Source organism: Danio rerio, chromosome 3, assembly GCF_052040795.2.
Source record: "Danio rerio strain M-AB ecotype USA chromosome 3, GRCz13ab, whole genome shotgun sequence".
In the NCBI taxonomy this organism is placed as follows: Eukaryota; Metazoa; Chordata; class Actinopteri; order Cypriniformes; family Danionidae; genus Danio; species Danio rerio.
In genome coordinates, this window is record NC_141023.1 from 24,504,451 (window position 1) to 24,532,246 (window position 27,796).

General features: G+C 36.2%; 2 protein-coding genes across 7 annotated transcripts in view; one reads left to right on the forward strand and one right to left on the reverse strand.

The window, feature by feature from the left end:
- LOC147845623 (uncharacterized) overlaps nt 1-27,796 on the forward strand; it is an 807,608-nt gene that overhangs the window by 428,367 nt on the left and 351,445 nt on the right. The window lies entirely within an intron of this gene.
- xpnpep3 (X-prolyl aminopeptidase 3, mitochondrial) lies at nt 196-27,656 on the reverse strand. Of its 6 annotated transcripts, none has more exons than XM_087243224.1 (11): nt 27,428-27,656; nt 25,782-25,904; nt 21,873-21,965; nt 21,552-21,777; nt 20,059-20,243; nt 18,376-18,438; nt 16,363-16,476; nt 13,395-13,480; nt 13,104-13,287; nt 6,972-7,092; nt 196-782 (listed from the first exon to the last, which is right to left on the reverse strand). In XM_087243224.1, exons 4-11 carry the CDS (start codon nt 21,721-21,723, stop codon nt 610-612), a joined length of 1,098 nt encoding a protein of 365 aa, XP_087099350.1. In that variant the 5' UTR covers nt 21,724-21,777; nt 21,873-21,965; nt 25,782-25,904; nt 27,428-27,656; the 3' UTR covers nt 196-609.

Consider the following 27,796-nt stretch of genomic DNA (forward strand, 5'->3'; position numbering starts at 1 on the left):
CTATAGAGGACTCAAATGTAGTGTTTGTTTAGGTTACCGCTAAAACAAAACTGCTCAAGGTTGAATAAATCATAACATTAGACTTGATTTACGTATATATTAAGCAACTAAAATATTCATAATTTGGACTGAATGGCAGATTTTGTGACTAATTATCTGGATTAGACGCACTAGTTATACAAACATCAGCAACAATTAAGAACTAGAGATTTATTTTTCTGTCAAAAAAGACATTTATGACAATAAAAACCTCAGGAATCAAACATTTAAAGAAACTCAATTCACTCACAAACAAATAAATTGTTCATCATGCTCAATAAATCACAGACGCTTCTCTCTCTGACCTCTTTTAAAGTCTCCTATAAACCCTGATCCCAGATCTTAGGTGTGCAGGTCAAACACATAACACTGCTGCTGTAGAAGTGAACTGGCTATCAGGAAAACCATGCACGCTGTCCAAACACATCCGGCTCCTAATCCTCCAGATTTAACACACGTTCTGTGAAATCCAGACTTCCTGAGTTCACTATTAAAGAAAATCCTACAAGAGGAGGTGTTAAAGACTGGAGAAACAGACTCGTTCTTAAAGGACTTGCTGTGTGTTTGCTTTCAGTCTTCTGCATGTGCACAAGTTCTCTCCACCTCACTGATGGTTTTTGGGGTGTTTGCGGACAGAATGAGGGGTCCACCGTGGTCTCGGATCACCACGTCATCCTCAATTCGCACCCCAAGACCCCTGAATCGCTCAGGACAGGACCTGTTGTCCTCGCTGATGTACAGTCCTGGATTATGGGAAGAAGAAATAAGAGTTTAGAGACTTGGTTTTCAAGTATTTGCTCATGTTAAAAGAACAGCTCACACTAAAATTCTAATTGTGTCATAACTTATTCTCCCTCACTTGCTCCAAATCTGTTTGAGTTTCTTTCTTCTGAACACACACACACACACACACACACACAAAAGATATTTTGAAGAATGTTGGAAACCGGTAGCTATTTACTTTCATGTTTTGTTTTTTCTAGTATGGAACTCCGGTTTCCATCATTTCTCGAAATATCTTCTTTTTGTGTTCAACAAAACAAAACATTTAAGTTTGTAAACATGAGGGTGAATAAATTAAGAGGATATTTTATTTTTAACTGAACTGTCTTTTGAAGTTCTTTAACTTGCATGCCTGTTTGGCACTCATGATACAGGTCTGCGGTTTATCAGTATTATTACCATGTTATAAATGTGTTGTTTATGAATGCACTAAACAAATGCGGTTTGTAAAACAACATGTTTTTCTGTAAGTAGATTGCTCTGATTTTAATCAACAGATCTGTGTACACCTCAAGTGCAGCGTGTGACAACATGCATTCAGGTTATTGACTTCTTGCTCCAGTTTTAGTTGTGCCATACAACCAGTCCACCCACTTTTCCTCTCTAATATTCAATACTATTATTTTTTAAAGTATGAATAATCTTATTTGAGTAATATTCACAAACTAATATGAACTTACCAGTATTCATGTAACTGCTACATTACTGCATATGTTTTAATAATTCCTTACATTCATATATAGTGCTTTTCTGGGCACTCAAAGCTCTTTGCACATTTTTGGGGGGAATCTCCTCATCCATCACCAGTGTTCAGCATCCACCTGGATGACGTGACGGCAGCCATATTGCGCCAGACAGAGTGGAGAGGAGACAGAGTGATGAAGCCAATTATGATATGGGGATGGTAAGGAGGTCATGATGGACAGAGGCCATAGGGCAAATTTGGACAGGATGCTGGGGTTAAACCCCTACTCTTTTTCAAATGACATCCTGGGATTTTTAACGACCAGTTTAACATCTCATCCAAACAGTGCTTACTGATCAGTATAGAGTCCCCTTCACTATACGGGGGTGTTGGGACCCACACAGCAACCTGGCTTTCCCATGTTGTCTCCCATCCAAGTACTGACCGGGCGCAGCCCTGCTTAGCTTCAGTGGGCAACCATGCGAGAGTTGTAGAGAGCTAGCTGCTGGCTAAAAATATTTTTAATGAAGCGGATGCCCTTCCAGCCACAACTCAGCTTTGGGAAACACCCATACACTCTCACATTCACATACACTCATACACTATGGCCAATTTTTTTGTTTACCCAATTGACCTATACCGCATGTCTTTGGATTGGTGGAAGAAACTGGAGCAACCAGAATAAACCCACATGAACACAGGGAGAACATGCAAACTCCACACAGAAACGCAACCTGGTCCAGCCGGGGCTCGAATCAGCGACCTTCTTGCTGTGAGGTGACAGTGCTAACCACTGAGCTACCATGCCATTCTTAATTGATACAAATAGTTGGAAATTCATGAATTAATTTTCTTTTCGGCTTAGTCCCTTTATTAATCTGGGGTCGCCACAGCGGAATGAATCACCAACTCATCACTGGGAAAAATCCATACACCCTCCTTCACACATATACACTACTGACAATTTAGCTTACCCAATTCACCTATAGCACAGGTTTTTGGACTTGTGGGGGTAAACCGGAGCACCCCTATGGAAACCCACGTGAACACAGGGAGAACATGCAAACTCCACACAGAAATGCCAAATGACAGGGCTCGAACCAGCGACCTTCTTGCTGTGAGGCGATCATATAGTTGAAAATAGTAATATAAATTATTATTATTATTGATTTCAATAAACAAAATGTTTGGTAACTTTACACAATGGATTAATGTGGGAAAAAACTGCATTAATTAGGACGAACAAAAAAAATATCAGAAGCATTTGTTAAAGTTAGTTAATGTTAATTTAAAGTTTACTTTTATATTGTTTAAATCAAAATTTTGGTCTATCAGACTGTTTAATGGCCTTTCGGTATTTAAATTTCATTTATTCTGATGCAAAGTCTCATTTTTATAGTCCATTATAAGAAAACACTTGACATTTTCTATAAGTTATCATTATAATGTTCAAATTTGCTACTCAAGAAACGTTTCTTATAATGAGCACAACTGAAATTAACTGTGCTGCTCAATGAACTGCAGAAATAAAAAAAAGTTGCTGGAGTACTGAGCAGATTACACTTTCAAGTCTTTTTTTTTTTCTTTTTAAAATTAGCTAAATGGGTAAACGATTACTGTAAATAGAATAGTTAGTTTTTGAGTTTGAGGTGCTGATCTGATGAGAAGCTTTAAATCTACAGCAGGAGATGAAACTTCACCCAATTATCTTTAATAAACTCTAGGGCTGCCCCCTAATACAGCTAACACTTAAAAGAGCCTTGGTCAACCAGCATTTAATTGGCTGGTTAGACGTAGTAAAAGAAGAAGGGAAAAACACTTGACAGAAAGTGAAGTTGCCAAGTCTGTGACAGACACGTCATTGTTATCTTGGCTGGTGTGGTAATTACCATGGGCAGGAAATCCAAAGTGTAGGATCAAGATGATAACTATAGTTTTCAAAATCAAAGTTTAAAGCAATAGCACAACGGTAACAGAACTATATTTTCCAGCTGATGGACAAAAATATCAACAGCCAATTAGAATCTACTCAGACTGTGAAAAAAGGTATTCAATTAAAGGAATAGTTCACCCAAAAATGAAAATTGCCTGTTAATTATAATCCGGCAATCTGAGATGTATGAGGCTTTTTTCCCTTAATAGACCATTAGAGTATTTTTAGCTAAAACTTCTGTCGATTCATTTTGATATTTAAAGGGATTGTTGAAAAAATTATTCTGCCCTAATTACACAACCTTAACTTGTTCTAAACCTAAACATTTTGTGCGCTAATGTGGACTCATGTATCATTATTGTTATATTTACGATTATGTTTATATGCAGTATTTTTTATTTGAACAGGCCTTAAATGATGACCCCAAAACGGTTAAATGCTGTAACATTACACTATATAAACTGGTGTTATTACTGTATTCCCAGAATAAAGGTCACACATCACTAGAACAAAACTAGATTTTTAAAGCGAAAAAAACATGTCATTGGTGTATAAGCCCCCATTTTACAATCACATCCAGAAGAATGGATTAAAAAATGGTAGCCCTAAATAAAACAAATATATTTTAGTTACTGTTACTTTTTAGTTCCTGTGAATTTAGTTCCCGGCACGTTTTAGTTCCCGTCACAACAAAAAAGATATAGTAGCATTCACTTTAAACAACTATTATGAATGTAAAGTCTTTACACAAACTGAAAATGTGATTTATTGGTCTTTATTTACTCAGCCTCATGGCCATACAAGATGTTGGGGACTTTTTTTCAGTAAAGATTAAGCTTATTTTAAAAGATTTAAAGCTTTAAGAAGATTTTAGCTTAAACTGTTGGCCCTTGGTGATTCATAAATTCTACAAATTATCGTTCTTTTAAGATATAAAAAAATAAAACATATAATCAAAACAAAAAAATGTAATTACTTCCAAACACACATTTCTACAAGCTTACAGTGTTTGTTTGCAACCTTTCAATCCAGGATAAACTCAAGTTAGTACCACTGAGAACAAGCGTGTGGGTTTGCATCTGTTTATATACACTTAAGTTGTTGTAAATTTGTTGAGGACTCTTTGACAAGGCTGTAGATTAAAACAAATAATTCTGTAAATGTTCAATCCTTGGCAAAGACAGACTGTTTTTCTTTTGTTTTGCCTATATAAGTTTTTTGTTGGATGTTTTTGACTCTTGAAGTGTTGCAAGCTGTTGACATGAATGTTAGGAATCACCAAAGTTAAAAACCTTTCCTAATTAAAAAAAAAAAAGGTTTATCTAAATATAAAACCAGAGCAATTCTCATTTTTGGGTCAACAATCTCTTTAATTGCTTTATATAAGACACTGAGAATATAAGCACTCGTGGTTTTCATATCTCAGTGATTGTGTGGAATCAAAATTATTACTAGCTGCATAATCACAGTTTTACTAAGTCAAATATAAGACTTTAAGACCTTTTAAAGACATTTTTCATATTATAAATTAAATGTCAGAATTACAGTGCATCCGGAAAGTATTCATAGCGCTTCATTTTTTTACACTTATTTATGTTACAGCCTTATTCCAAAAGTGATACCTCTCAACCTCTATCATGTTGGATGGGAAACGACGGTGTACAGCCATTTTCAGATCTCTCCAGAGATGTTCAATAGGATTTAGGTCTGGGCCACTCAAGGACATTCACAGAGTTGTTGTAAAGCCACTCCATTGATATTTTGGCGGTGTGCTTTGGGTCATTGCCCTGCTGAAAGATGAACAGTCACCCCAGTCTGAAGTCAAGAGCACTCTGAAGCAGGTTTTCATTCAGGATGTCTCTTGCTGCATTCATCTTTCCCTCTATCCTGACTAGTCTTCCAGTTCCTGGTGCTGAAAAACATCCCCACAGCATGATGCTGCCGCCACCATGCTTCACTGTAGGGATGGTATTAGCCTGGGGATAAGCCTGGTTTTCTCCAAACTTAACGGCTGGCATTCACTCCAAAGAGTTCAATTTTAGTCTCATCAGAGCAGAGAATTTTGTTTCTTATGGTCTGAGAGTGCTTCAAATGCACTTCCAGGCGGGAAGTGGCTTCCGTCTGGCCACTCTACCATACAGGCCTGATTGGTGGATTGCTGCACAGATAGTTGTCTTTCTGTAAGGTTCTCCTCTCTCCACAGAAGAACGCTGGAGCTCAGACAGAGTGACCTTCGGGTTTTTGATCACCTCCCTGACCAAGCCCCTTCTCCCCCGATCACTCAGCTTAGATGGCCGGCCAGCTCTAGGAAGAGTCCTGGTGGTCCCAAACATCTTCCACTTACAGATGATGGAGGTCACTGTGCTCACTGGAACTTTCAGAGCAGTAGACATTTTTTTGTAACCTTCCCCAGCCTTGTGCCTCGGGACAATCCTGTCTCAGATGTCTACAGACAATTCCTTTGTCTTCATGCTTGGTTTGTGCTTTAACATGCACTGTCAACCCTGGGATCTTACATAGGCAGGTGTGTGCCTTTTCAAATCATGTTTAATCAACTAAATTTTCCACAGGTGAACTCCAATTAAGCTGCTGAAACATCTCAAGAATGATCAGTGGAAACAGAATGTACCTCAGCTCAATTTAGAGCTTCACGGCAAAGGCTGTGAATACTTCTGTACATGTAATTTTTCAGGTTTTTTATTTGTAATAAATTTGCAACAATTAAAAAAATCTTTTTTCACATTGTCATTATGGGGTATTGTGTGTAGAATTTTGAGGAAATAGATGAATTGAATCCATTTTGGAATAAAGCTGTAACATAAAAAATGTGGAAAAAGTGAAGCGCTATGAATACTTTCCGGATGCACTGTATGCAGGGCAAAACACCAAGTATTTTTTTCTAATGGCCAATGGAAAAGATTTGTACTTCAAAATTTACAGAAAAAAAGCTAAAATTACAGTTCTTTCTTAGCCACATATTATAAAAAAGTATGTAAAAACAAGCAAACTCTATTTATATACATACATAAAATCACTGAAAAAAAGACTAATTAAACATTATTATAATAAAATTTTATGCACAATAGTATGTCCAGGTCAGCTGACATACCAGGTAGCTATAAATACAGGGAGAACTTGTAAACAAATGTATTTATTTATACATTTGTATATTTTTAATAATGTAACTTTTGTTAAAAGTTTTATTGAGTTGGATTGTTGGTGATTGGATGGGTGTTGGATTGCCCGTTTGGATAGCATGACATGGAGAGAAAAAAAATAAGGCCTGTTTAAAATGATTAAAATCCTACAACAACTTATTTCAGTGAATTTAACACATTTTATGGCCTAAACCGTTGATATTGAAGATATTTTAAAACCTTTTAAGACACAGTGAACACGCTGATAATTTACATGTTTACCATAAAATAGATTATTTTTCAGGAAAACATTTGCTCGGAGGTAGCCCTAACAAATGTCTAGGCATCCAACATGTTCTTATGTACTTCAATAACAAAAATTTATGATCTCTACCTGGTTCTATTGTGATCACCATGCCAGGCTGCAGTGGTTGTGAACGTGAAAGTTCAGGAGTGTCGTGAACATCCATGCCCAGATAGTGACCCACGTGATGAGGGCAAAACTGTCGAGCAGCCTGGGAAATACAAAAAAAAAAAAAAGAGAAAGAGAGGAGGTCATCCATTGAAAAAAAACCATGTTAAACAGTCATAAAGCTGAACTGGAAAACTGAATTAAGCTGTAATAAGTGCAAACCTACGTCCTCACAGCCGCAACGGGCTAAACTGACCAACACGCTCGTTTGCTGGCCTCATAAATCTACTGCATTAAGCGCAACATTGTTTTTATAGTGCCTGTAAAGCTCTACACTGATATAAGTGGGCCAGATCTTTGCTGTTTAAATTGCACAGAAAGACTTATGGTCATTTCCTGACCACAGAGCTTTAGGGAAGTTCAATGAAATAAATAAATAAAAAAAATAAAGAAAGAATGTCTTGAATTCCTGGAGTGCGAGTGCTGTGAGCCAGGATCTCGAGAGCAGTGTAAGAAGACTGTGGTATATTTTAAAGTACAGTGGTGTGAAAAATTGTTTGCACCCATTACTGATTTCATGTTTGTCACTTTAACATTCCAGATCACCAAAGCAATTTAAATGTCAGTCAAAAATAACACAACACAACATGCAGTTTTAAAATAAAGTTTTTTTTTATTAAATAAAAACAAAATATAAAATTACATAGCCCTGTGTAAAAAAGTTTTTGCCCCATAAAACTAAATAACTGGTTGGGTCACCCTTAGCAGCAACAACTGTAATCAAGTGTTTTCTTGATTAACTTGCAATGAGTCTGTTACATCGCTGTGGAGGACTTTCATTTTTGCAGAATTGTTGTTATTCAGCCACACTGGAGGGTTTTGGAGCATGACCTGCTTTTAGCGTCATGCCACAGAATCTCAATTGGATTTAGGTCAGGACTTTGACTAGGCCACTCCAAAGTCTTCATTTTGTTTTCAGTCATTCAGAAGTGGATTTGCTGGTGTGCTTTGGATCACAGTCCTGCTGCAGAACCCAAGTTTGCTTCAGCTTGAGGTCACTAACAGATGGACATTCTCCTTCAGCATATTTTGTAACACAGTAGAATTTATGGTTCCATTTATCGCAGCAAGTCTTCCAGGACTTAAAGAAGCAAAATAACCCTTCTGACCATCACACTACCACCACTACATTTTACTGTTGGTATAATGTTCATTTCTGAAATGCATTGTTATTTATGCTACACATAATGCGATACACAGCTTACAAAAATTACAACTTTTGTCTCGAGTACTTTCCCAAAAGTCTTGGGGATCATCAAGATGTTTTCTGGCATAACTGAGATGAGCCTTAATGTACTTTTTGCTTAGCAGTGGTTTTTGTCTCGGAATTAATTTGTGTTTACTTGTGTCATCTTAGATTCAATCTTAAATTTGTTTGATGATCTAAAACAATAAACAACACTTGGCTTTAACTGATTTTTTGGCAACCACTTTAAATAATTACTAATAATTACTTACAGCTATCATATAGTTTAAAAAAGATTATAATATAGCATCAACTTGACAGTTTTAAGGCCCTTTCACTATTGTCTTTCCATAAATTATTACCAATTAAAATGCCTTTTCAAAAACTGCTTGATTGAGCAATTTATAATGAAGCCAAAAGAGGTGAAAGGGTTTTGAAATATGTTGATTTTAAAGTGACGCAGATCACGCCATTTGAAAGGGAAAAACAGCAAAAGATGCATACACAAACAGGCAAAAATATATAAATAAAGCTGATTTATTTCAAATAAATAGGATGCATGTTTATGACATACTTTGCATCTAAATTTGTTATGCAGCTCTAAATATTTTTTGAATATTTTTACAAAGAAATTTTTACAATTTCCAGACCACATACCTCCTAAATACTAATAATTTTGTATATAATAATTTATACTGATGTGTAGTTATTAATAAAGGCTGGATAACGTCTTACTGTATATCCAGATGTGGATAATTATGAAGCATGTTTTTATTTACAAATAAAATGGCCATAAAACAACATGAAAAGCCAAACTTATTAACAAGGAGGATACAATATTATAGAAACTGCAAATTAAGGTATAACCATTAGACAAGAAATCCTCACTGGGGCAGCAGGGTGCAATAAATGGTTTGAAAAGATATGAAGCACAAAATACTTTGAATAATAAAGTGAAGAATTAGGTGCTAAAGCAAGAATTAAACCATCAGGAGCCTTTAGTCTCAAGTCAACATAAGGTGTTAAAGGTGAGAGCCCTTGTTAACGAGATTTAAGTGGTTTGGAATTGCTAAAATATGCTTGGGTGAAAAAATACATTCAGAATATTGACCTGCATAATTATGCACATACTGTACTATTAATACCTTTTCTGGCACAAAATTATCATATTCGTTTTCATAAACTCAATGGTTGAAAGTAGATGAATTTATTGATGGGGAATGATGATGAAAGTGCTCCATTAATGGCTGTAGTTGTTGGAAGTTATTATAAAATGTTCTTGTAATATACTACTCTTTAAGTCCATGGTTCTTGAAAAATGTATTTGAAAATGCAATATCTTGGTAATTAATAGAGTATATTGTATGAAGTCATGCACATTATTGAAATACTTTAGCTGCAAAATAAAATTTTATCCACCAAGATTCATGAATTAAACACCACTCAAAGGTTTGCTTAGGAAAACACTACACTAAAATAATACTGTGACAATTTCAAAAAACTATTTTCTCTGGGTATATACATTGGGTACAGAAAGTTTCAGACCCCCTTACATTTTTTACTTTGTTATATTGCAGCCATTTGCAAAAATCAGTAAAAATCAGTAGTTCGTTTTGAATTAGTTTATTTTTTTCACACAGCACACCATATTAACAGAAAAACACAGAATTACTGACATTTTTGCAGATTTATAAAAAAATAAAGGGCCCTATCATTCACCCAGCGCAGTGTGGCGCAAGGCGTGGCGCAGTAGTCTTTTCGTAGTTTCAGCTTGGCGCAAGAGTCGTTTTGAGGCGTTGCGCTACGCTGTTTAAATAGCAAATGCATTAGCGCTAATTTTTGCGCCCATAGGCGTTCTGGTCTAAAAAGGAAGGCGTTCTGAGGCGTTCTGAGGCGTTCTGAGGCGGACCGCTGGCGCGTTGCTATTTTGAGAAGCTATAATAGATTTTTCATTAGACCAAAACTAACCCGGTTGAAACTCCGGCGCAGAGTTGCGCCTCGCTTACGCACTGCTTAATACGCACAAGAGAGCAATATAGGCAAATATCTTTACATATGAAAACATTTTTATATTAAGGATATATATAGGATATAATAAGAATAGATATAGGATATAAATATAAAGGATTAAAATATTACAAAACATATTATTTTCTAGCCTACATAAATATGAAAAATCACTGCTTTTATGTCTTCTTCATCTCTGAAGGCTTTTTCAGTTCATTCATAACAATTTGCTTTTGTATAATATTATTATTATTATTAGCAGTATTATTTATTGCATCCATATTTATATTTTTTTATTAAAAACAAGCTTAGATTTGCCCACCTGTCAGGTTTTAGACCATAAGGGGCACAGCATGTGTTTTAGGATATAACTCAGGTTTTTGAACACACTTTGTTACTATTGTTCATTTATTTGTTTGCTAGAAATTAAAACTGAATTTAGAAATAGTTTTGAAATGAATATTTGCGCTTCACAAACGCAATTAATTATTTATAGACTGATTGATGTCTGTGCGTAAAGGTTTCCCTATCCAAGAGCGAAAGTGAAAGTGATCCATTATCCCTCATTCTCACGCAGTAGATGCTCTGTTTAACAGTTTTCTGTTAAAAAAACTGTTAACTGTGAACTGTTTGCTTGTGAAATGCTCATTTTTTTCCACTTAGACTTACTTTGCGTCCTGTAAATAGTGAATGCGCTCTTGGCGCGACGCAGCGGACTCTTAAAGGGAATGGGAGATGAGACTCTAATTGGTTTATTCTCAAAACACACCTATAACTCATTAAGAAAATAAACTCAACCCTTTTAGACCATGCGCCGCGGCGCAAGGCAGATTTCCCGTCCTTAAATTAGCAAAAACGCATCCTGACACGCTCTGAAAGCGTTTGCACCCTGCGTTTTGTGCTCTGCGCATGGACCGTCAAAATAGAGCCCAAAAACTTAACTATCACATGGTCCTAAGTATTCAGACCCTTTGCTCAGTATTTACTCAGTAAGTGCTTTGGGTATATGGCCACGCACAATAAATGATCTAAATACACATTACATTCAGTAGAAGCACCCTTTTGATCTAATAAAGCCATAAGTCTTTTTGGAAAGATGCACGTTTTCACACCTCGATTTGGGGATTCTCTGTCATTCCTCCTTGTAGATTCTCTCCAGTTCTGTCAGTTTGGATGGTAAAGGTTGGTGGTCAGCCATTTAAAGAACTATCCAGAGATGCTCAATTGGGTCAGGGCTCTGGCTGGGCCATTCAAGAACAGTCACAGAGTTGTCATGAAGCCACTCCTTCGCTAGTTTAGCTGTGTGCTTAGGGTCATTGTCTTGTTTGAAAGTAAACCTTTGGCCCAGTCTGAGGTCCTGAGCACTTTGGTGGAGGTCTTTGTCCAGAATATCCCTGTACTTGGCCACATTCATCTTTCCTTTGATTGCAACCAGTTGTTCTGTCCCTGCAGCTGAAAAACACCCCCACAGCATGATGCTGCCACCACCATGCTCCACTGTTGGGACTGTATTGGACAGGTGATGACCAGTGCTTGGTTTTCTCCACACATATCACTTAGAATTAAGGCCAAAAAGTTCTGATAGATCAACAAAACAAAGGATCTTATTTCTCACCATCTTGGAGTCCTTCAGGTGTTTTTTTTTAGCAAACTTCATGTGGGCTTTCCTGTGTCGAGCCTTTCTGTCCTGACTGGTGGAGAGCTGCAGTTATGGCTGACTTTCTACAACTTTCTCCCATCTCCCGACTGCATCTCTGGAGCCCAGCCACAGTGATCTTTGGGTTCTTCTTTACCTCTCTCACCATAGCTCTTCTCCCCATATAGCCAGCTCCAGGATGGGTTTTGGTCATTCCAAATGTCTTCTATTTAAGGATTATGGAGGCAACTGTGCTCTTAGAAACTTCAAGGAGAGCAGAAATTATTTTTGTAACCTTAGCCAGATCTCTGCCTTGCCACAATTCTGTCTCTGAGCTCTTCAGGTAGTTCCTTTGACCTCATGATTCACATTTGCTCTGATGCATTGTGAGCTTTTAAGGTCTCATATAGACAGGTGTGTGGCTTTGCTAATCAAATCCAATAAGTATAATAATACACAGCTGGACTGAAATGAAGGTGTAGAACCAAATAAAGAATGATCAGAAGAAATAGATAGCACCATTTTTAATAGCTAGTTAGATATAATAGAGTTAAATATACTAGTTTTACAGCAAAGGGTCTGAATACTTGTGACCATGTGATGTTTCAGTTTTTCTTTTTTAATAAATTTGCAAAAATGTCAACTGGGGTGTTGTGTGCACATTAATGGAAAAAAAAGAACAAATTATTTCAGCAAATGGCTGTAATATAACAAAAAGCAAAAAAAATACTTCCATACCCACTGTAGTAGTTTAATTTTCTTCCGATGTAAACATAAATGTTAATATCCCAGTGCTTATTCTTCTGTTTGATAAAGTTTAAAATAATTGCTTTGATTAGAAATAGTAAGATTGCAAACATCTTTCACTTTTGATCAACAGGATGTTACATTTAATTCTTTAAAAGGCAGTGTACACCCCTCATTAAACAAACTAAACGCTGACAAAATCTTCATAAAAGCATGTATAATACATGTAAAAGTAACAATAATGTTAGACAGTATTTGATTTGAAATATTTAGAACAATGTACAATATTCAATATTTGAAGTGGTTCAAAACCTTTTTTCAAAGTTGTCCTAAAACTAATAGACAACACCCATTCTTGTCCAAGAACAAATTTGAAAAACCTTTTTGATTCAGTTCAAAAGTTGACTACTGTATATTAAATAAATTTTAAAATGAATTAACTATTCCTTCTAAACAAACTTTGTCAGTTTTTGAGTACCTTCATTGCATCTGTATCACTGGCATGTGATGGAAGGATACCGAGCTCTTTGAGTTGCCGGGCGAGCAGTGTGAGCATGGTGGAGTATATGTAGTCTAGACTGACGCCAGGACTGCATTGAGACAGACAGGCCAACTGCACCTCCAGCACAGCCTCATAGAGCTCCCTCTGAGCAGCACTGAACCTGAGACACACAAAGACACAACCAGAGCACTTATTAATTGCTTACTAATAGCATGAAGTTAAAGCGACATTACATTTGAGACAATGAGAGTTCTGTTGAACACAGACTTTCCATTCACCGGCCAAGTGCGTGTGATGTCGCTCACATAGCCGAAATATTCACAGCCCCCATCCAACAGGACCATTTCTCCATCCTGAGAGAGAGAGAGGAGACAGAAAAAAAGTTTTTGACTCGGTCACACTGAGAATGATAACTGCATGGATAAAGATGACACTTTAAAATCCACCCCAATACAATAACAATACAACTGGTTTTTTTCAATATTATGAAATGATAATTGAAGCCATTTACAAGTCAATTTTTAAATTTGAGGAAAACATAATAAAACACTATTTTAAAATAATAACATGGAAAGTATTGAACAGTGAGTGTTTTTATTGCTTGCTGTGGAGCACTTTGGTCAACAGTAATGTTCTTTGAATGGGTTGTTATACCAATAAAATTGACCTTGAAATTGATTCATTTACAAAACGCACAAACAAATATGACAAAGAGCTGGCCGAATTGTACCCGAGGCTGTATTTCCACAATGCTTCAGCATATTCAGTCCAAACTCTGAGTGTTATGACCAACTTGCCAATTGCCTATATGTTAACATGCCTATTTTTGCTCTAAACTGCTAAACTAAATCTGACTGGTTTCTTCAATCCTTTATCAGGTGAAGAACCATATATTGTAACTTTATTGACATTGTTTAAAGGGGGGTCCACTACAATATCATATTTTAAACTTTAGTTGATGCGTAATGTGGCTGTGTGAACATAAACAACATCTCTGAATGTAAGACGTTCAAAGTTAAATGCAAAGGGAGACATTGGCTTTTACAGAGTTAGCTTAGCAAACTGCCTATACCGAACGAATTTGGGGACAAAAAAAAAAAACACATCCGGGCTAGTGAGATCACAAACGCTTCAGATTACGTGCATTTACCTTGCGCACACACCCTGTGCAGCGAAGGGGCGAGGCCAGAGGTGCTGTAATGTTAAAGCAGTAAAAGCTAAAATGCCGTCCAAACCTTGCTATATCAACAGAGCTGGATTCGGTAAAACTCCTCCAACAGATGAAGCTGTGGACTGTGAGCCACAACCTGCAAGTGTTTTTGTTTGATCAACTACAAGCACAGTTTCTAGCATCAACAAGGTCGTAAACAAGGATGTAAACAATGGGAAATGCTGTTTTGCACGGCTGACAATTTAGCTACAAATTCATATTTATCAGTCAAACCGCTGTAAACACCCACAATCTTCAGCAGCTTGTGCAGTATCTCTCTATGCGTTTCTCTCTATTCGGCTGCTTTGAGCGTTCTACATCTCAAATAACAAACAAAAGATACTGTATGTGAACGTTTCATATTACTTACACATGCTTATTCCAAATATATGTAAAAGACACTAGACAGATTTTATTTTATAGAGCAGGCGTGAGCTGTGTGCTCTTCATTTCTGTCTGATTCAGGCAGCTGATGCTGCTAACAGCTGCTCTGAGCCTCTGACTGTTTACACAGAGCAAAAGCGTGCGCTTGTAGGTGTGTGATGTAGACCCAATCCGCGAATCACAGAACACTATGTTAGCAGACCAATCAGAGGCTCTTAAGGGCGAGCCCTTAGGAGAAACTAGGAACTATGATGGTCGTTTTCATGTTAGTAGAGTAGCTGTATAAAATCAAAGTAAGATATATAAAAAGTGAAGTTTTTTATAAACTAATTTCAAGAGGATGACATGCTGATGAGTGCTAGTGGCTGGACTTGCATTATCCAATTCTCAATGCACCAATCAAACGACTCCTAAGCTACTACAAATACCCTGGGTTACGCATCACCACTATCTTCGTTTTGAAGAACCCCCTTCCACCCCTACTCCTCCTCCTTTCTAGAATGGTGACACGGTGGCCCAGTGCTTAGCACTGTTGCCTCACAGCAAGAACGTCTCTGGTTCCAAGCTTTACCAAACCAGCAGACGTTTCTGTGCGGAGTTTGCCCGTTCTCCCCATGCTCACGTGGGTTTCCCCTGGGTTTTACAGTTTCCTCCCACCGATCAAAAACATGCAACCTAAGTTTATTGACTACTCCAAATCAACACCATAGTCTTGCCTCTACCTAGTACTTATCTCTTTAAGAGCAACTACTATCTGCTCTTCAGCCACCATGACAGATGAGTTCTCTAAATCTACCTGAGCTCAAACTCCCCTTTCGCCTTGCAACGGGAGGAAGCCTCAGGCTCTGGAATCTTATGAGCTCAGGGCTCTCTCCCGGGACAGCATGCCAAATTAGCTTATAATCAATTATCAGCTAAGTGTGAACTCTAGAAAATAACGCGATTTTCTACAATTAAAGCATGAGCACACATTACTTTGCATCTTATAAACCCAACCAAGCCTTAATTTTAACATTTGAACATTAATGCGCATCTTGGTGTTTTAAAAAAAAAGCGGATGGAAACGTAGCTAATGAGTGCACCAAAGAGGTTTAAATTTAATATATTACAGCATAATATATTGAATGATATTCAGTTTTTCCATGTTGGCCATTAGGCACTTTAGAAATTTCTCATAAAATAGGCAGCACCAACTCATGGTAAAAAAAAAAAAGATGATGAAACTTCAAAAACTGTTATAAGCTATTGGCCACTTTTGTCATACGACTAATAGACTGAAAGGATCATAATGAGAATATTGATAACAATTAGGCAATGACGAGCTGCTCATCTTATCTGTTGTTTTAAAGGAATAGTTCATCCCTCAAAAAAATAATTTACTTACCTTTCACAAATTTCAAACCTGTTTGTGTTCCCTCTTTTGTTGAACACAAAATACATTATTCTGAGAAATGTTATAACTTCCATAGTATTTTTATTACTATTATCTTCGGACCATGCCAGCAAAAGATTTGGAATATTGTGTCAATTGAAAAAATGGCTTTAGTTTATGCAGATGTACAGTTTACAGATCTGTTCTGGATTCTTTCTAATAGAAAAAGAAAACACTGGTAATAATTGTGTGTGTGTTTGGTACTTCACCTTCACTATTTGATTGTTGTTGATGTAATGAAGTGTGTTTGCCCTGTTTCCACCAGCAACCACAGGCGGATATGCCAGGAAGTTAGCACCATGAGCACGGCATTCATAATCAAACTGTAGGAGAAAACATGCAGAATTTCAGAAAAGAGGAAAGAAAACAGTGCTGTTAGTCAGCATGTGGACTGGACACACTGGGCACTGTAATTTGACTCTTCAAGAGCTTGTTGATGTCATTTGTGTTTCTCTGGTACTTTTTCATTTTTCAGATGGTCCATTACCTTGGCATCACCCAATGGCAACTTCACAAAGTACTTCTAACTCCAATAGAAACATACCATATACGCTTCCTGGCACACTACCAGGATGGACCCTCTTGTGCCTTCAGAATAGCTTTTTTTCTTCATGACATCAATTAACCCTTCTTCACAAACGTCACCCCCACTTCTCTGTCCCATAAGCTTTCAGTATCACCAATTGTGATCACCCAAAGTTTATAATATAATTAATACATTAATTTAATAATTAGCCGGCACGGTCGCTCATAGCAAGAAGGTTGCTGGTTCGACTTCCAGGTGGGCCAATTGGCATGTCTGTGTGGAGTTTGCATGTTCTCGTGTTCGCATGGGTTTCCTCCAGATGCTCCGGTTCCCACATTGTCCAAAGACATGCGTCTGTAGAGTATGAGTGTGTGTGTGACTGTGTATGGGTGTTTCCCAGTACTGGGTTGTGGCTAGAAGGACATCTGCTGCATAAAACATAGTTGGAGGTTCATTCCACTGTGGCGACCACTGACTAAGACTAAGCCAAAGGAAAATAAATGAATGAATTAATTTATTAGTTAATTAAACCTTTAATATTATTAAAAGTACACCAAGAGGGACTGGTGCCATAGAGTCATCAGAGTCATGGTTTTAGCTGAAAGGTCTGTCACTGGTGTGCTCTTCTTCTTCTGCTGCTGCTCCTCTGCTATAAACATTCACATGGTGTGAGAATTCAGAAATACTCTTTTGCAGACTTTGGATCTCACGAGTGGTGATTTGAGTTTCCGTTGCCTTTCTATTCGTTTGAATCTGTTTTTTGTCCTCTGACACCAAAAAGCAATGTGACCACTCTGTAATAATCATTTTCTGGCATGACGGTGCGTGAAAATCCCAACAGATTGTTTTTTTTTTCTGAAATATCCAAACCAGAAATTTTGGTTCTTACAACCATATACAGCTACATTACAAAAAGAATTGTTCAGAAGTAAGATTAACAATTTTTTTTTCATTGTTATAAGACAAGCAGCAAAGATGGTCCATGCTCAATTTATAATTTTTTCTCTTTTTTTTTCCTTCTTTCTTCCTGATATATAACTTTTTCCATTCTAATTCTGTGCAGTGATCCTAATGAGACTAAAATGAATCTGCTGGTCAACTGATTGTGAACTCCTGACATGATGACTGAGTATATAAGCATCAAACAATAATGAATCATTACACTGATGAAGGCTCATAGCTGAAACTTTAGTTTTTCTTTTCTCCTGTTGTATTGTTTAATAAATGATTGTGTTTTAAGGAACTTTGGTCCTAGCAACAAACTCTGGATTTATATTTGACTGGATGTTTTATTTGTTATGCCACATTGTGTTAAATATTTGAAAGTACACTTCTGAAAATGTTAGTGTTCATGCCAAACTGTACAGTATTATGCCAGATATGTGGAACGATCAAAACATAAGAAAGACTGCTATAACATTATGCTAGTTAAAAAGTGACTGAGAAGAAGCAACAAAACAGCAGGAATAAATACAATTTAAAATGTATCAACTTAGAGAAAAATTAATAATTGACGGTTATTATAAAAATTTTAAATATATTTTATACAGGTGAAGTTTGATAGACATAAGAAACTTAGTACAAAAATAAAAATAAACTTCTTAAGACCATTAAAGCATTAATTATTTTTTAAAAATATTACAATCTCTACTGCATAACCATGAATTTAAAGACTGTATTTAGTCCCTTTACTCACCTTTGCATAGAGAACAGCCTCATCAATGTTTCCTCTTGACATAGCCATTGTCTTTTTAAATGCCTGAGGATAAACACAACTAAATTTTTAACCTTGAACTAGTCTCTCTAAACCAATCTGATCTTAGGTTTACTCAGCTCACAGACTTTTAAGTGCAATCACATCAGTTAGCAAGGTCACGCAAGTATTACAGCTAATGTAAAAAGCACACAAAAAGTTTTCATAATGCTGTTTATGTCAGTGAATGTAAACATTTCTTGAAGAAACTGAGCGTATCAGTATATTATATGTCTCAAACAGCCAACAACATGCTACTAACACAATTCAAAAAAGCCTCACCCTTCAGAAACTTTTCACTACTAGGGTTGGCAGAAATATTGATTACAATCATACCAATTGATACTAAAATTTTCAAAAATATATCAGCTGAACGATCATAGACAGATCAAGATAGACACTGTTTTCAAAAGCTCTAGGTTTCAACTATTATTTGTTTGCGCTTATGGCCCATTTCTACTGAGTGTTATGGTATGGTACGCTTTTATGGCCATTTCCACAGTCAAAATGAACCTAAAAGCGAACCGTACCACACCACTTTTTATGCGTCTATATTTAAACATAATGAACTTCTTGAGCTGATGATAATAGCGTGTGTGTGTTATTAATAAAGTGCTTCTGACATCCGATCCTTTCAGAAACGGACAAACGCGAGAGTGACTCGCGAAAAAACAAAGGAGAATCCAGAAAAACAAAGGAGCAAATAACTGCCATGTTTAACTATTATCATCACCTTTTAGACTATTATGAACTCGGGAATGACGGAATTATTTTTTAACAGAGGTTACATGTGCTGGTAAAGATTGAATATACAGATGAGAGGTTTGCACTGACTGTGGGCTATATGTTGTGTGTTGTTTTTGAACCCAAATAAAAACTAAATGTATGCGTTGTGTAGTTTTTCTGTAATTGGTAACATATCTGAGACTGTAAGGGTCTGTGTGTTCATAAATGTTAAATTTATTTATTTATTTTATATAATTGCAGACGTTGCAGTAGGCTATTTCGCACTGTAATTGATCCGCAGTTCTAATCAAATTACGTTCATTAGGTTAGTAATAAACATTTATACACAAGTATTTTTTGTGTATAAAGCATCTTGTGAGAAGTGCTTCTCATATGATATGTAAACGACCCGTAAAGCTTTAGTTTGACATTTAGCTTAAGTGAGAATGACGTCGACTGAAACTTTCTGGCATACACTACGCCCACCAAAATTGGTACCCTTTTGGCAGTGGAACCGCAAGCCTGATAAAAGTGATTCGTACCGACCCGTATCAAACTGTACCACTCAGTGGAAATGGGCCATTAGTGAACAACGGTGAAGCAATGATCTTCAGAGCCAAACAGTCATATCTGGTGACCACATGAACACAATGGGCAGTTAGCAGTTTAAAAATGTGCTCAAATGTTCAAGGAAAATGGAAATCTTTAAAACATCAGTAGCGATTAATACCGAAGTCAACACTTTTGACAACCCTAGTGGTTACTAATGTACAGAATAATTCCCACTGAAGAAAATTGTCATTTTGCAAATCCTTTTCAATCTCAAATGGCTAAATTATGCACTATGACCCCTTTAAAGTATTTTTTCCAAGACGTACAGTACTATTATGGATTCACTACCTGAGCAGTGATCCGTCCTGCCTCTTTCATCAGTGCAACCTCTGCTGGGCTCTTAATGGCTCTGAGGGAATGAGTGAGGGGTCGGAGAGACTTCACCAGCTGTCCTCCTTCCAACAGGGGGCGCACATGAGTTTGATGTAACCGTGGATGACAAGGCTGAGAGTTGTCATACCATACAGTTCCTCCTAAGAAAAGGGAAAAAGGAATGGAATTTACCTAGTAAATACTGTCTCACCAATAAAGTTTAGGAAGTGACATAAACTAATTCATTTAATTTGTCAAGTGAAACAAGTTGTTAAAATCTTTTTTAATGACATGGAATCTTTATGCACTTTTTGTGAATTAGAGGAAGAATCGATTAAACACCTGTTTTTTGAATGCACATATACAGTTTTCTTGTAAAGATTTTTTTTTTTGATGTACAATATTAATAACAATAAAATTTGAGCAAAATTTGTTTATTAATTTAATGATTATATATGGGAAGTACCATGTGCAAAAACAAAAATGGTCCAACGACAAACCTAATATTTATTTGTTTAAAATTGATCTTAAGCATTATATTGAAACCCTAAAAGACATTAAAAATGAAAAAGCTATAAGGATGTACGCAATTTTGGAATCATTTTCTCTTTTTCAATTTTTTTGTAATTTATATATCCCCTGTAATTTTATTTATTTTTTTTATTATTCTTTACTGATTTGTTCCTTTGATGTGAAAATGTAAGCATTGTATTTATCATATTTTTGTATGCTATTGTTCTTGTTATGCAATAAAAAAGGAAAAAAGGAGGCTGAAACCAGAGCCAAAGAGAAAATTGCGAGAGCTTGTGGAGAGACTCTCAATAATTCCCAGAAATTAGCACTTACAAACAGGTGATGCACCTTTGAAAAGCACGACGTTTTGCAAAAATAAGTTTGATAATGTGTAAGATTTAACATCATTTAATATTATTTGAATAAACCGCAAAACACTTCCTGGAACGATTTGAAGTTCATGAATCATGTGACGATCAAACATTACGCACCTCCGTTGTCGCAAACGTCTTTCTCAATTAGGCATAGAACGATAACCGGTTTCAAGGTTTACTGCAGTTTGAAAAAGTCAAGGTATTAAAACTGCTTGTTACACCATTTCTAAGGTATATGTGAAGTTTTTTCTTTTTGTGTTGTAAGGAAATCTGTGTTTTTGAAACTAATGAAGACAGCAGAAGTCAATAGTTTATTTTAATTATGTAGTCTGACATGTTTATTGTCCCAAAATAGTATAAATGTTTTCTAAAATGTAATATATTGTGTTATATGGGGAAAGAAGTTGTTGTTTTTACCAAGACATTTAAAATAATTTTTACAGCAGTAAACACAATACCGTCATACCGTGAAACCGTAATATTTTTATCCAAGGTTGTCCTAGTATCCTAGTCTTAATGGCTCTGGCTGAAACAAATGAAAACCTTAAATGCAGGTAAAACTGAACATCCGTTGTCTTTTACCTTTTATGCTTTTTAGCACTACACCCAGTTCTTCAGTACTGTGAACCCGCTCGAGACCTGTTAAAGCAGCTGCACCATCTTTGCCAGAACGAGGTCCATCCCAAAGCTCTCGGGCTGGGTCTCGGCGTGGGACAAACAGCACAGCCTGGTCTGGTTTACTTGATCCGTACATGACCAGTGCACTATCCGGCTCCGTAATTCCTGTCAGGTACAGGAAATCCTGGTTCTGGTGGAACGGGTAAGGGATGTCATTGCTCATGTAGCGAATTGGATGCGATAGGATGATGACAATGTGGGAGGAGTTTGAAGAGGCTCCAGAACCTGTTTGTCGCTCTGCCTGAATCTCAATCAGAGATGCTAAACGCTGCCGACGAAGCTCATACTCTGTCTGGGTGAGACCTGGCGTTACCTCACCTGTAAAAGACAGACATTCACTAGGTCAATAAACAACTAGAAGCTGTGCATTTTAATTCCATGTAATTACTTTTATTAGTAAAATACCACATTTAATAACAGGTTGTTACTCGAGTCACTTCACAACTTCTGTCTATGAGATGATTCCGTAATCGTGTGATTATTAGCAAAGGCTCTAGAATGCACAAGACATGTCACTCATATCTTTTTAAATGGGGTCATTATGGCGAAAAAAGCCCGCCTTCTAGTACAGGAGCCAATCATCGATTGCTATAGACTGACGATTCTCCGGCGTAGGGGTTTGGAACAGACGAGAGTTTCTGCAGATTTTGTGCGATTTGGATGTTTAGAAATAAAACTAAAGACGCAGTTGTTATTGAATTTTATTGGTGATCCCTAATATGAAATTCAATGGTAAGCTTGGCAAGCAGTTTTGGGGAGTTTGATGTTTCCCCATTCAGACAGAATGCCCGAGCATACTACCCAAGAGGTGTTTCAAAGACAGCCGCCGGGTGAAATGACTTGCCTTAAAGGGACTTTGTTATGAGTTACTTTAAATCAAAGAAACAGCTAAATCTTCTGTTCATTTAGCAACTGCTATGAGAGTTTTTCCTTCATGGGTGTTTGGAGTTTCAGAGCAAGAGCCCCCTCTGGCCTTTGAAAGGTATTTACTATTGATCACTGAAACTGATGATTTTAAAATGGTATATAAAATATTTTCAACAATATAAGCAACAATAAGTTTACGTTAAGAGCTGTAATAATAAAAAATACTTTATTGTACATGTTTAGAGTGAACAAATGTTTAAACAAATGTAATTTCAAAAGAATTATAAGTTATTACCATATACAATGAAGACTCATTAGTAAATTAGTGAAATAAAATTAGGTAATGTATTCAAATTAACAGCTAAAAAAGGACAGATATTATGGTAATATTAGTTTTAAATTATTAGTATATAGTGTATATTAGTTTAAAAAAATACAACTGAATTGTATTAGTTACAGTGCATCCGGAAAGTTTTCATAGCTTCATATTCATACCACTTTTCCACATTTTTTTTATGTTACAGAGCTAAATTCCAAAATGTTTTAATTTAATTTATTTCCTCAAAATTCTACACACAATACCTCATAATGAGTAAGTGAAAAAAGATTTTTTTTAAATTGTTGCATATTTATTAAAAATAAATAACCTGAAAAATGTACATAAGTATTCACAGCCTTTTTGAATATGATGCCACAAGCTGGGCACACCTATCTTTTTGCCCATTCCTCTTTGTAGTACCTCTCAAGCTCTATCAGTTTGGATGGGAAGTGACGGTGTACAGCCGTTTTCAGATCTCTCCAGAGATGTTCAACAGGATTGAGGTCTGGGCACATTCACTGAGGACATTCACCAAGTTGTTGTAAAGCCACTCCATTGATATTTTGGCTGTCTGTTTTGGATCATTGTCCTGCTGGCAGATGAACCGTCGCCCCAGTCTTAGGTACAGAGCATTCTGAAGCAGGTTTTCATTCAGGATGTCTCTGTACATTGCTGCATTCATCTTTTCCTCTATCCTGACTAGTCTTTCAGGCCCTGCTGCTGAAAAACATCCCCACAGCATGATGCTGCCGCCACCATGCTAGGGATGGTATTAGCCTGGTGATGAGCGGTGCCTGGTTTTCTCCAAACGTAACGGCTGGCATTCACTTCAAAGAGTTAAATTTTAGTCTCATCAATGCAGAGAATTTAGTTTTTTATGGTCTGAGAGTCCTTCAGATGCCTTTTGGCAAATTCCAGGCGAGGAGCGGCTTCCGTCTGGCCACTCTACTATACAGGCCTGATTAGTGGATTGCTGCACAGATGGTTGTTCTTCTGTAAGGGTTTCCACTCTCCACAGAAGAACACTGGAATTCCTTTGTCTTCATGCTTGGTTTGTACTTTGACATGCACTGTCAACCCTGGGACCTTATATAGGCAGGTATGTGCCTTTTCAAATTATGTCCAATCAACTGAATTTACCACAGGGGAACTCCAATTCAGCTGCTGAAACATCTCAAGAATGATCAGTGGAAACAGAGTGTACATCAGCTCAATTTAGAGCATCACAGCAAAGACTGTGAATACTTATGTACAATTTACAGGTTTTTTATTTTTAATAAATTTGCAACAATTTAAAAAAAAACGTTTTCACGTCGTCATTATGGGCTATTGTGTGTAGAATTTCGAGAAAATAAATGAATTGAATCTATTTTGGAATATGGCTGTAACATAAAACGTGGAAAAAGTGAAGCGCTATGAATATTTTCTGGAAGCACTGTATAAACTAGATTTAATAAACAATTATTAATTTTAATCACTACTATGATTTTAATATGTTATTGGGCAGTAAATACGTAATCACTTAAAATTAATAAAAATATTTAAAAAATAATAAAAGAAAAAATATATACAGCCAAAACCACATTAATATTTGTGGCACCTAAGTCCTAAATACATTAAGGTCTCACTGCATGATATGATGTGCTGTGCAACTGAACATTATTTACAACAATATTATCTTTAACCCACAGCATCAGAAAACAGTTCTGAGCATGTTCATGAAAGCCTGGAGAACAAGCTTATTGCTTCATAATAACATATGCAGAGCTGCAAATTCACAAATGAGCTAATGCCATTAGTTTACTAACAATATTACACCTATTTCCCCCACCTTTTTTCCTCATGTAACTACAGTATTTCAAAATTTCAGTTGAACTTCTGGTTTGGAGAACTGTCATTCAAAAAAACTTAACAGATCAAATATTAAGACTGCACTACAGATAATTTACATTGTGAAAATTGAGTGGAAGGTATCTTTAGCTTTGTGCTTTGATTTAATCCATCATGAACATAAACAATGCTTTGGTGTGTATGCTTGGTGTTTTTAATGTGACGTTAGTGTCCTCATTAGAATATCTATACACCTTTTGAGTTCACTGTGTTTACTTTTGTTCCTGTAGATTATTTTCTCGTTGTGTGTCCCCTACAGTACAGTAATATTCCCTAATATTGCTGAAGAAAGACTTGTATTTTGCTTGTGCATAAACTGAAGGGAATAATTACACTCCATTGTACCCAATAAAACTCTCCTGATCATTCACAATTTAACGAAAGTTACTCCGGATAGAAAAAGGGGGATATTTAAAAATGGTAATCAAAATTATCATTTAACAAGTACCATTACAACATAAAATCCTCTCTCTGTACTCTTAACAAACAGCATAAGCTCAAATGTGGGTTTGTTCCTGCGGATGTGTTATTAATAATGTTCAGTTTCTTGCAAATATTGATTTATTTATAGGAGTCACAGTATTCATTTTCCTTGTATACATATTTTTTTACTCTCAAAGTGCCTGAAGTCACTTAAATTTGTCTAAATTATTTTCTAATAATTCAAAGGGCTGGAGTCAATTATTCAGCTTATACTACAGTTGCCACAAATAAATACATTGTTTAGATGTCGAGTCTTAAGACATTTGTCAGATTTTTGTCCTCAAACCTCTCCTGTTTAAAGGATTAGCTTGTGCGTTTCCTCTACAACTTATTTTGTGTCTTTCTAGGTTTATTGTAATATTAATAATGGTAATCATTAGGAATGCTGATATAAAAACGTAGTCAAGAACTTCCTGGATCTACTTTAGATGTGTGTTTATTTAAAAATACTTCCAGATCTTAGAATGTCTATTAGCCAATCATTCATCAGCACAGTAGCATAAGAAAGGTTTAATTTTGATGACATTAGATGAAAGGAGTTGAAATAAAGTCCAGTGTTGTTGTTGTTTTCGTACCGTGTCGGATGAGGTGAGGGTGTGTGTATGGACTGGGCTGACCCAGGTATCTCTGAGGAACTTTCTTTGAATTCCATCCCTCTGTTTTCACAGACACATGCCTGCATGGACACCACACAGACCCTGTAAAACAAAACAAAACAAAACATGACAAACATAATCTGAAACACATTTTATGTCTAATATTATCATTTAATGTATTTCTAATAAGTATAGCGCACATTACAGCTGCTTTTATTTGATTTTAAAAAAACAGAAGATTTGAAAGCAATATTGTAAAATGTTAATTTAATCAATTTAAAGATTCCATGAGGAATAAAATAATTTCTTTAAACGTTTGTGTAGTGAGCAAATTAAACATTCAACCCAATAAAAATATACAAAATAGCAAAGAACTGCTGAAATATTATATATGACAAGTAAATGTTTTAATTCAACATCAGACAGAAATTAACGTTGTTTTCCAAGGTGAGGCAGGTGACTATACACTCACGAAGGGATTTAAACATTAAAGAATTAAAATATGTTAAGCACAGTGAACTTGATTTGGATAAACTTTAAAAAAATAAAGAAAAACAGTTGAATGAAACAGATAGTTGCAGCTCATCTAGAATGCTGCTGCCAGAGTTCTGACCAGAAAATCAGAGCACTTAACACCTGTCCTCAGGTATTTACACTGACTTCCGGTTATTTTCAGAATAGACTTTAGTATTAATACTTGTCTATAAATCACTAAATGGCATAGGACCTCAATACATTACAGAAATGCTCACTAAATACAAATAGATCAATCAGATCACAAAGATCATATAAACTAGAAAATTGAAGGTTTCAGTCAAAGCAGGGTGAATCTGCCTTTAGCGATTACAACCCCCGCTGCTGAAATCAGCTTCCAGAAATGATAAGATGTGCTCCAACATTAGGCATATTCAAATCAAGTCTGAAAACACAAATGTTTAGCTGTGCCTTTACTGAATGAGCACTGAGCTACGTTCGACAGATCACACTATTATGTTTTTAAGCAATTTTAGCAATATCAATGTGACATTTGCAGTAAAAACTCAAAACATAAATCCACAGAGAGTACATGTTAACATTATATTGAAACATCTGTATATTTTCCAAAACAACTAATCACAGAGTTGAGGGACTGGAAAAAATATCAATCTGTAAACATGTTTTTTACTTCAAATGAGGAAAATAAACATGCGTTAAATATTCAAAGTATGTGAGTTTACAGTATACATCATAGTTTGTAGAAATCCTGTGAATTAAACTGCACCACCCAAAAGAAACAATGCTAATAAAAAAGATAAAATATGTCTCTCTATAGTACAAAACTTATTGATTTTAATTTCTTTTTCATTCTTTTAAAACTTGTTTTAACACGTTTTATTCAGTTTTTATTTGTTTTAATCATTTTTAAGTCTCTTAATCATTTTTATTTTCTTGTTTCTTTTAATTCTTGTTTAGCACTTTGAATTACCATCGTGTCCGACAAGTTCTATATAAACAAAATTGCCTTTCTTTCTTCTATACATGATTTCACACATTATAAGCGGTTATAAACCAGTTAAAAAACTCAAACAACGCGTTATATTAAATGACAGACCTGTAAACATGTAAGTATAGTACTAAAGCATTACCAGGACTCCAGTAAGATCGTGAAGCGCACTGGACGGCAGCTCTTAGTAAACCGCTACTGGAATGAAACATCGTCGCTTTAAATCCCCGGTCAGCTGAACGGAGCCGTATACTTTTAACATGAGGTAGAGTACGTTTGCACACTCGTGCGAATTAAAAACTGCAAACCAAAAGGTTAACCTAAAGGTAACATGCTGAAGGAACCACCACATGCAAGTTCCACTCCTCACTGAAGATGTAACTGTAAGCATGATCGCAGGGAAGGTGACAGTGTCACGCCCCATTGAAGACTCTGAGCTTTGATTGGTGTACTGGGAGAGACTGCTGAGCTCTGATTGGACAGCTCTGCTATGACAGCTATTAGGCGACTC